The sequence below is a fragment of the Dasypus novemcinctus genome, chromosome 12 (genome assembly GCF_030445035.2).
Source record: "Dasypus novemcinctus isolate mDasNov1 chromosome 12, mDasNov1.1.hap2, whole genome shotgun sequence".
Classification (NCBI taxonomy): Eukaryota; Metazoa; Chordata; class Mammalia; order Cingulata; family Dasypodidae; genus Dasypus; species Dasypus novemcinctus.
The window spans coordinates 87,274,390-87,285,025 of NC_080684.1; the positions used below are offsets into that span (position 1 = coordinate 87,274,390).

General features: G+C 53.5%; 1 protein-coding gene across 1 annotated transcript; it reads left to right on the forward strand.

Moving 5' to 3' along the window:
* The first annotated feature begins 3,316 nt into the window (after positions 1 to 3,316).
* Positions 3,317 to 10,169, forward strand: ASCL1 (achaete-scute family bHLH transcription factor 1). The gene is made up of 2 exons (XM_004446805.3): positions 3,317 to 9,680; positions 10,063 to 10,169. Exon 1 carries the CDS (start codon positions 8,941 to 8,943, stop codon positions 9,631 to 9,633), a length of 693 nt encoding a protein of 230 aa, XP_004446862.2. The 5' UTR covers positions 3,317 to 8,940; the 3' UTR covers positions 9,634 to 9,680; positions 10,063 to 10,169.
* The last annotated feature ends 467 nt before the right edge of the window (positions 10,170 to 10,636 follow it).

The window sequence follows — 10,636 nt, forward strand, 5'->3', positions numbered from 1 at the left end:
GAAACGACCCGCAGGTGGCGCGCGACTCGCACAACCCGCAAAAGAGTGCTTCGACCTTCCTTAGCCAGCAAACCTCAAAACCAAAACCTGCCCAGACAGTAGCAGGCAATTCTATTTCCTCAAGCAAGGCTTACGGTGATAGTGATGAGTTGCATTCCTTTGCACGTGAATCCCCATGCGCCCATGGCCCACCTCTTGCTAAGTTCCCCAAATCTGGGCCAGAGTCCCACTGAACCCAAGACGCCGCCTTCCGGTCACGAAGAGACACGATCGTTAAAGCAAAGGCTGATCTTATGTCATGCAGGCTGAGGCTGATTTCAATTGCTCCTCTGAAGGTCCTTGCTGAAAACGACAGCAAAAGATGTTTGCTCAAAGAGGGGAACGGTTGTCACTCTGGGGTCATGTGGTCGTGCCTGTATTACCTATAAAGAGCTGGAGGCATGCCATCCTACTCAGCTCCTCTTTTTGTAGCTGGAAAACAGCTCAGAGAAGTTTAGCAACTTGCCGGAGGTCACAGGGCTAGGAAGTTCCAGCATCTGAAGTCTGTTTCTTGACTTTAAGTAACTTGCCTTTTCACTGTGTCTAAAATGGGCTGAAGTGTGTGTGTGTGGTTCGTTAGTGTCTGCTCATGAACTGGCATATAGGAGAATTAAGGGGGGAGCCATCTAGTTACTGGGAAAGGCTGACTTCAGGATGTGTTTGCATAACAGGTCCACCGTTTTTACCTAGATTGTGTATTTATTTGGGTGTAGCCTGGTGATGGCAGAGGATAGGGTCCAAAGACTCATGGACAATGGGGGGAGGGATTCTCCATTGGTGCCCCTTCTGCCAGTTTTAATGGACCTTCTTTTCTTGTACATCTCCCTTTCCATCCAGTAAACTAAAAATTTATTGAAGGCAATGATTGTCCTATTTATCTCATTAAGTTCAGTGATGTTTGATGAATCAATGAGCAGATCGACCTTGATCTTATTTTTAGATCCAAATGGGATTTTCTACCATCTTCAATGAATAGCATAAACCTCCTTCGATGTATTTCCATATGCCTGTGCTTACCTATTTAATAAACGTGTATAAAAGGTTCACTTTGTGCCAACCACTGTTCTAGGCACTTTACATATATTAACTCATTTAATCTTGTCTTTGTTGTGTTTCTTTAAGGTTCCTTATCAGTGAATACCCACTTATTGTAATGACCCTCTTCTTCTATTCCTCACCCCCCACCCCATCCCCGGAGAAAAGAAAAAGACTGAAAATCAGTTACTGATCAGTGCAAATACTAGGCCTAGGGAAAATTTGTTGGTGGGATGAAAGGGTTAAAGAGCAGACCTGGGGCACGCAGTTTCCCAGGTAAACCCCCGGGTTAACTTTCCCCTCGGGCCTCGGGGCCAGCGTCCCAGCTCCGAGGTGAAGCCGGCTGGCGACCACCAGGCTGATTTATAGGGCTGAGCATTGCCAGGCCGCGCCGCAAGGAGTCGGGCTGCGCTCGGACTTTGGGGAGGTGATGATGGACACAGGACACGTGGCCACACAATGAGGACACACGACTGACCTCAGTCCCTTCGGCAAACTGTCCCTGCTCCCTCCCGGGAGGCGGCAGGAGCGTTTCAGGAGCGCGAAGGCTCCGCGCGCCGGCTTTCCCCTCCCCAGCCGGCAGCTCCGCTCACCCTGCGGAGCGCAGACGAGCACCCCAGGGTACGCAGACCCCTGGGAACTCTCAGAGGCCTCTGACCCTTCAAGCCCCTCCCGGGGGAATGGGAGCCTTAGTGCTTGCAACAGGACACAGAAAGGCGGGGAAACCCTCTTCACTTGGGGTTGAGAGGGGCCCGGACTTCGCTGGGAGTGAACCTCCCGGCGGATCAGATAGGCACGGCATAGGGGGCAGGGGGGGTTGGGACCTCCCAATGCAATCGGGTGGGGTGAAAGACCTTGGAAGGGTAAAAAAAAAAAAGGGGGGGGGGGACTTTGTGTGTTGGGTGTGGCAGAGGGTGGGGAGGAGGATTTGAAGAGAGAGAAATCAGAGGAATGGAGAAAGGGGACTGGGGAATTGAGAAGAAGCAATCAAGTTGGGGGGACAAAATAGCAGGGCTTTTCCCCCCTCCTGTATGCAAACTGTCACATCGGGTTAGCGGGAGCCCTTATCTGGCTCATTAGCATGAGCTGTGGCTAAAGAGCTTAAACCCGCTAATTATTTAATGTGCCGTCACCGAGCGGGTCGCCACTCCGGGGCGCACTTGCGGGGGCGGATAGAGCCGGGGCCTGACTTCCACGCTGGAGTCTGGCTGTGCGCTACCGGGGAGAGACCCCTCTCGGCTCAGGAGGCCCGCAGGGCGCCGTTCCCTCCCAGCATCGCCCGAGCTGATTGAGAGGGGGGGGGGGGGGGGGGGAGCTGGGGAATAGGGAACGCCTTTTCCCAAAATCCATCCCTGGGGGTGTGGTACCGAACTCGGACACTTGAGTCCGGACGTGTAGATTGCCAACTCCAAAGACCGAAGTTGGAGCGAGAGAACTTTTGGTAAAAATGGGAGCTTGGTTGGGTGTATCTTCCAGAAGGACTCTGGGGAGAACCTAAAGATTGCAGGAGCAAACTGGACTGACAAGGCCTCCTTTTTTCTTTTCTTTCTCCCCCCTCTTCCCCTTTTTTTTTGACGTGGGTCAGTAAAGTTGGGGAAAAACGCGTTGAGCTGAAAGCCGGCCACTCTCGTTCGTCCACGGTTCTATTCAGAAAACAGTTTCAAAATAAGTTAACCTCTGTAAGGGTTTTTTTTTTCTTTCTCCCCTTCTAATTGTCCCCCTTCCCCCTCCCTCTCCCCTTCTGAGTCTGTTTTATGTTCCTCTGCGTTGTGCCAACTATTTTATCTTTATTCCTTCTTTTTCTCTCTCGCCATTCATTCCTTTTTTGTGTGTGTGGCTTCTGGGGCTGATGTGCGGCTGGTTGCCACCCACTGCACGCTCGCTCCTGTAGCTGAGGTGTTTCTATACAAACTCGAGCGTCCAGTTGTCATATTAATTATTACACTGAGTAATGACTGAAATGGTCAAAATAAGGGGAGACTCAAGAGCGCTTTTTCTTGCTGCTCAAAGATTCAGCAAAGAAGCCGTGCAACAAAGCACTAATTGGTCCCCAGAAATACTCTGACAAGGCATGGAAGATAGGTTTCATAGAGCCCTGCGATTGTGAAGGGGGGAAAGCACTGAATGGACCCCACGCTTCTTTTCTAAACTCTCTTGCTGAGCAAAAAATGGACCTCTGTTTGAATACTGCCCTGATCCTTGAATACTATACCCAGCAGAGAAAAAAAATGCACCATTTATTGTAAGTTTTTTTTTTTTATTTCTCCAGCTATTCATGGGTTCTCTGTGAAGAATCAGCTGGTTTTGTTTACCATGAAAGACCTTTACTTTATTTTCATTCTTGGAGGAGGTGGGGAGGGGGAAGGAAGGAGAGCTGTGTGCCTAGAAGGTGAGGAGCTGGCCTACTGTAACAAAATAGAGTGTAACAAATCCTACAAAAGTTTAGAATGTATTGATTCTTTGGAGAGCTATATAGATTAACGACTTTCTTTATGCTTATCCCAGAAAGGTATTTAATCATAATGTAAATGGGACTTCAGAAAAAAATAAAGCCTTAGCTTTACTTCTTATTTGGAGAACTTCAAAAGGACTTGTAAGGGTGGCTGCAAATTACCCCCTCCCCCACCGCTCCACCTCCCTCCCCAACAAAAAAGCCACAATAAAATAATAGTTGGTGCCTTTTCTGTTTTGTGTTTTCTGCTTTTTCCCCCCTTTTAAAGGCATATTGAAAAAGCGGATAGATTTGTTAGAAGCCCAGATTCCTTTAATGCAGGTGCAAGCCTAGCTACTGTGACCAAGAAGTCCAACCAAGCCAAATAAATGGTTTGTACTACTCTCCCCAGAACATGCCTTCTAGGCTGGCACAGACCCAGCTCAGGCTGGATGGCAAACTTTTCTCAGTCACCTTGGGAAGGGTGTGCTTGGAGGCTGAATGCAAGTGTCCACTAACACAGTAAATTGTGCAGAGACGATCTTTCTTAGAGCATCATACAGCCCAGGACAGAGACCCTGTGTTGTAACTACTGGAAACCAAGTATTGGCTACGAATGCCTTGCACCCTCACTTCGCAAAACATGCATGGCTTCTGTGGCTCAGTTTTAGGCCAAATAGAGGGTTGCACTAAAAAAAAAAAAAATCTTGTGATCAAATCAAGAATACTAAAGCCCAGGCTCATCTTTGTACTTTCCCTGCCCTTCATTCCAGAGCCAAACTAAATGTAACATTATTAAATGATTTGTTCAACGAAAACCCCAATTTCAATTTTGTCAGCGCCGCCTCCCCATCCCCCACCCCCTTCCAAAAAAGGAGCTTTTTAAAAGAGTCAAGGCATATCTCTTTTTTGCAGAGGCAGGGCACAATTCTCGAGCTTGAGGATACTGTGGGAACAAAGTTAGTTCTGGCCTGGCCTTCAGCTGTGAGTAGAAGTGAAGGTGGCAGGAGATTCAGGTCACCAGGGCTTCAGTGGGTAGCAGCTCTGTGTGGCACCAGGATAGATAATGGTGTTGAATGTCCAAACCGAGGTATGGTCCGACTCCAGGATTCTCGGACATAAGAGAGTGACCTTATGTTGCACAACTTGAGGCCCTCATTGAACTGGAGGAGAAAGAGCAAGCTTCCTATTTTCTGGAATGCCCTTATTCTGGGTAATACACACCCAAAGGGCTACGTGCCTTGCCTTCCCCATTGTAAGACAGAATGTTGCTCTCCTGCTGCTAACTTGAAGGAAGGAAAAGACATTTGGGATTTGCAAATCAAGCTCACCAACATCGTCTTGATCTAGTTCTCATAGCAGATAGGCAGCACTAACTTATTTCGGATGAAAGCGTCAAACCATCTCCTTGCAAGTTGTTTTCTTTTTCCACGTACAGAGAAATGGAACCATATCTTGAGTGTCTTTGGTGAAGTAAGCCCCTTGGATTTAGAGTAGGTTCAGGCACCACAGGAAGCTGGTGTAGAAGTCAGGGCCAGAAGCTCTGCTGAAACCCTCCCAGGTGGAGACCAAGGAGCACGGCTTGATCTCACTTGCTTCTGTCTGTTAAAACCTTGGTTGGTTCCTCTCTCACTTAGATTTGGAAGTGCTACCACTCCCTGGAGCTGGGGGAATGGGACACTGTGGCATTTGGGTTTCCCTTGACCAGGAGTGGTTCCAGGAGGAAGCCAAGGCTCCTCTTCTCACAGCCACTGCTTCCCGGGTGGGCCTTGTTGATGGTGACTCCCTTATTGTTTTAGAACAGCTGTGCTCCTTAATCTCCTATTTAGTTAGACCCCATCCTGGAAGCTTCCCGTTGTGGAGCTCTAAGGTTAGGGAGTGGGGGCAGGGTGGTGATCTTACTCTAGAGCAGAGGCAGGATTCTAATTCTGGCTCTTGAGTCTCAGTCCTTTGCTTCAATTGGATGAAAGCAACCAAGAAACCAATTTCAGCAGAAAACTACCCCTGGCGGTGAGAAATCCGGGAAGGGCAGGGGGTAAACAAAAAGTTTAGAATCGTAGCGTTGAAGAAGGTGGAGATCACAGAGTTTGGCAAGGAGTGTGATGGTAGTGGCGGCGGTGGGCATTTTCTTCTTTACTCGAATTGAGAGGGAGTGGGCTCCCAAGCCTGGGTTTTTGGAGAGCGCTGCAAAGTTTGGAAGGAAGTAGACTTGGGATATGAGGGGTGGGGAGGGTTTGGGGCTGGAGCTGGAGCTGGGAGAATAGGGACAAATGTTCAAATGTCCGGGTGCCTTTGACCGGAAGGATCCCAGCGCCCCTATTTTTCTGCTGGGTTGAGGCAAAGGCGAACAGCCGCCACGATGCGCGGCTTTGCAGGTTGGCGCTTCTGTTGCGCGCCCATTTCTTGTGGCGCGCGCGCGCTGTTGCCTGGTTGTGGTGGGTCGGCTGTGGCCTTGAAATGCCTGGTATTTAGCATCTCTGTGCCGGAGAGGGAAGCTGAGAGCACATGCTGCTCCCAGAAAATATTATGCAGCTCTTAGAGTTTCGAAATCAGCTAGTGTTCACCCTCCCTGGACAGATCCAGAAATCGAGGCCGGTGTAGGAGGAGGGACTTGTTCAACGCTACAACGCAAAACTAATGGCCGAACGTGGACTCTGGACCTTTGTCAAGCGTGGAATGTCTGCATTGGAAGGGCCCTCAGGGCACATGGTTAAGCTTACAGGGAAGTGAATCCGGCAGTAGGAAGCTTTCCTAGAGGCCTCCAAGCTGCTTGCACGCTGAGCTCACAGCCGGGGCACGTGGTGTGTGTGTGTGTGTGTAGAGGTGTGTGTGTGTAGAGGTGTGTCTTAATAATTCTATTTTGCCAGGTCACCTGAGACTTCCTTGGGTTGGAAAGTCCAGAACGCCTAGGCCCAGTGACCGTACTCGACCTTAGACCTGATGGTCCTTTATGCTTCAAGGAAGAGAAGACAAGACACGATCCTGGAGACCTCTCAGCTCCTCTGCGGGAGTTGGGGGGAAAGGTCTTGATACACCCGGGTTCTGCAAAGGCTTGTGAGAGGGCCGCAGGCCACAGGTTACTCTGGGGTGAGAAGGGGCTGCATGGGTGAGGAGGTTTACAGAGCAAACCTCTGTTGGAACAATTACGTGCTATCCTCCCCCCAAGTCTACCCGATCTACAAAGAAACTGAGGCATAGAAAAGGGGTATTCCACCTCCGGGAGTCACCCGTCCTGACCCCCACCGTTCTGAAAACTCCAGCATGGCTCCCTGGGTCACCCCCACAAAGGGAAGGTCAATCAGACGCAGTTGTCCCGAGGATTCACCATAAACATCCCTGCACCCAGGTCTCTGATCAAAACCGCCTTTTTTCTATTGGACAAATTAATCAGATGATTGCCCTCCGCATCGTTCTGCCTATGTAAACGCGTCCTCAGACGCACTCGCAGACTCCGCACGCGAGAGGGACAGAGATGTCTGGCGTGGCTTGGTGCACTTTCCTCACAGCATCGTGTCCCCAGGCGCCCCGAAGCTGGACCGCGAGAGCCAGGGCCGAGGGCCCAGGGACAGTGCCTGGGCGGTCGCTGTCCAAGTGGCCGAGCGACGGCTGCAAACACCTCCCCCTCCCTCGCGGCGCCAGCACGCGGCCCCGCCGGGCTCAGCTCCCAGTCGCCTGCCACCGGCCCGCCGGGCACACGCCTGGGGCGGGATGGAGGCTGCGCCAAGGCCGCCAAAGTGTCTGCGGCGCCGCTGAACCACCTAGGAGGGCTCCTCCAGCTCCCCTCGCCCTGGTCCTAGCTCCCCCCCACCCCCACCCCAGATCCACCCAGGAATATCCCAGGGCGCTCCACTCTATGCCCCCAGCCTACGCGAAAATAATCCCCTGGCTCGGGGCGGAGGGGGGTGGGCAATGCTAGAGGCTGGTTGTAAGCCTTGGTGGGGGTGGCCGGGCGTCCCTGCCGTAGACACCTACCTTTAGTGCTGACAGCAACCACCCTCAGTGCGCTCAACTCCCTTCTCCTGGCTTCCCGCAACACCCCGCCCCCCCCTCCTTGTTCCTTGTGAGGAGCACATCTAGTTTTTAGAGCTAGGAGGGACATTAGGGACCATCTAATCTAACCTTTTGCTACAGATGAGGAAACTGAGGCCAGGGAGGATATCGCTTACCAAGGGCCACAGTTAGTGAGAAAGCACGTTGCACCTAGAACCCAAGCCTTAACTTAATCCAGTACTTCTTCCACTGCACTGCACTGAGCTCCTATATTTCTGAACTCCAATTCTTCAAATTTGTTTTAGCTTCTAAGGACAGCGAAGACTTCTAAAAGAATGACAGGGGTGGAGGGACGGGCGGGGAAGAAAACTGGAAACATGGAGCCCCACTGCTCCATAACCTACGCACGGCCTTGGCCCTTGTGCCACTTTCTCTACCCAACCCTTCCCTTCACTTTGCTCCAAGGTCTCAGGATAATCTCAAGGCACTTCACCCCCAAACCTTTCCACCCAAACACCCCAATTCACAGAGCCATTCTCTCCTCCTGAGATGCGCCCCCTCCTTTCTAGAGCCACCCCCGGCTGCAGCCCGCCCCGAGCGCGCCGCCTGTTTATTCAGCCCGGAGTCCGGCACGCGCCAGGCGCACGCACTGCAACAACAAACCCAGCTGAATGGAGAGTTTGCAAGGAGCCGGCGCAGGCACCGGGTGGGGGGAGGGGGTGAGGAGGGGGTAGTTTAGGGAGTGGGTGGGAGGAGGAGGTAAGAGGAGGGGGAGTGGGGGCTGCAGCCGCTCGCAGCAGCAGCGGGGAGTGGGGGGCGAGGCGGGGCCAGGGCAGCGCGTGGGGCTGGGTGTCCCATTGAAAAGGCGGCCGTACTCCGGCCGCCCAGCACTCTCTCGCTTCTGGCCAGGGAACGTGGAAGGCGCAGCGACAGGGAGCCGGCCAGGGAGGGCGACTGAAAGAAGGAAACAAGAAAGAGGGTTAACAAAATAATAAAAACAGCCTGAGCCACGGCTGGAGAGACCGCGACCCGGCGCAAGAGAGCGCAGCCAAAGCGAGAGAGAGCGGGAGACTCAGCAGAGCGCGCTCGGAACCGACGTTCCCTGCTTCTTCTGCCTTTTTTTTTTTTTTTTAAACAAGGCGCTAGCTGCAGCCGCACACGCGAGCGCCACGCGAGGCTCCCGAAGCCAACCCGCGAAGGGAGGAGGGGAGGGAGGAGGAGTGGAGGGAGGAGGAAAAAGCGTTGGCACCTTCTTTGCTCCCACCCAAAGAAGTCTCCCTGGGATTTTGTATTTTTTGTAACTTCTTTTCGGTTTCCCTCTTCACCTCTCCCCTTCTTTCCCTCCCTGTGCGTGCACCCAAGTCCTGTCTGTGCTCCCACCTCGCCCCGCTGCGCCCCGCTTCCCCACTCCCTCCGATTCCGCGACTGCTTGGCCGCCGCGGCCCATGGAGAGCTCTGCCAAGATGGAGAGTGGCGGCGCCGGCCAGCAGCCCCAGCCGCAGCCCCAGCAGTCCTTCTTGCAGCCCGCAGCCTGCTTCTTCGCCACGGCCGCGGCAGCCGCGGCGGCGGCGGCGGCGGCCGCGGCAGCGCAGAACGCGCAGCAGCAGCAGCCGGCGCCGCAGCTGAGCCCGGCGGCCGAAGGCCAGCCCTCAGGGGGCGGTCATAAGTCAGCGCCCAAGCAAGTGAAGCGACAGCGCTCGTCCTCGCCCGAACTGATGCGCTGCAAACGCCGGCTCAACTTCAGCGGCTTCGGCTACAGCCTGCCGCAGCAGCAGCCGGCCGCCGTGGCGCGCCGCAACGAGCGCGAGCGCAACCGCGTCAAGCTGGTCAACCTGGGCTTTGCCACCCTTCGGGAGCACGTCCCCAACGGCGCGGCCAACAAGAAGATGAGCAAGGTGGAGACGCTGCGCTCCGCAGTCGAGTACATCCGAGCGCTGCAGCAGCTGCTGGACGAGCACGACGCTGTGAGCGCCGCCTTCCAGGCTGGCGTCCTGTCGCCCACCATCTCCCCCAACTACTCCAATGATATGAACTCCATGGCCGGCTCGCCGGTCTCGTCCTACTCGTCCGACGAGGGGTCTTACGACCCGCTCAGTCCCGAGGAGCAAGAGCTGCTCGACTTCACCAACTGGTTCTGAGGGGCTCGGCCTGGTCAGGCCATGGTGCGGGTGGACTTTGGAAGCAGGTAGGTGGCCCTTGGGGGGGGGTGCGGGGTAGGGGGTTCTTCTTACCTTCATCCTTTTCCTCCCTCCGCGTGTCAGTGGGAGGGGCACTGTCTTCCCTGAGAAGGTTGCGGGGCGAGTTTGGTTTAGAGTTTCTTTTCAAGTTTGTCAATTTCAAATCCTACTTTGTTAGTTTCAGCACTGGCCTCGGAGAGAGTGAACTTTGTCCAGGTCTCCAAGGAGTATAGGGTAGGAGTGAGGGGGGGAAGATGCTGATGAACCAGGGGCTGGTGTGTGTCCAAAGAGGCCCTGTACCTGACAGACCCTCCCTCAAATCCCCATCTTCCGCCATCATCAGCCTGCAAGTTCACACTAACCTCTCCCGTTTTTCTCCTTCTGTTATAGGGTCACTGCCAACCTGCACCTTTAGTGTTTTTCTCTTCAGCGACGTTGGGAGGAAGAGAAAGGGGGGGGGGGGGGGGAACAAAACATACAGAAAAAATAAAAATAAAGAAGAAGAGAAGAAGGAGAAAATATCCAGACGACCAACCACAATGTGAACTGAGCAACGCATGCTGGCGCTGCAAGACTCCCAGAGAACAGGGATGCGCTCGGAACAGTATCTTTGCACTCCAGCCATTCACGGAGCTGTGAAGAGAGACTAGGATCTGAGGCAACGCCAAAATGCAGCTTGTGTGCAAAAGCAAGTGGGCTTCTGGCGGAAGGGAGCAGCACACGCCCTTGTACCAACTCCCACCCACCAGTAACAGGCAGAGCTTGAAAGCGTCTGCTGGGGTACCTCCACCTCCCTGACCCTTCTCAAAGCGCAATTCTCAGCACCCCAGAAATGGGCTGGTGTCTTTAGTCTCAGTCCCCCCTCCCACCCATCCCCATAATCTGTGGACATTTGTCTGCAGTGAAACTATGCTATACTCAGTCCTTTGAAATTCTCTCCTCGGGGTTCCCTTCCCCAAGCCCC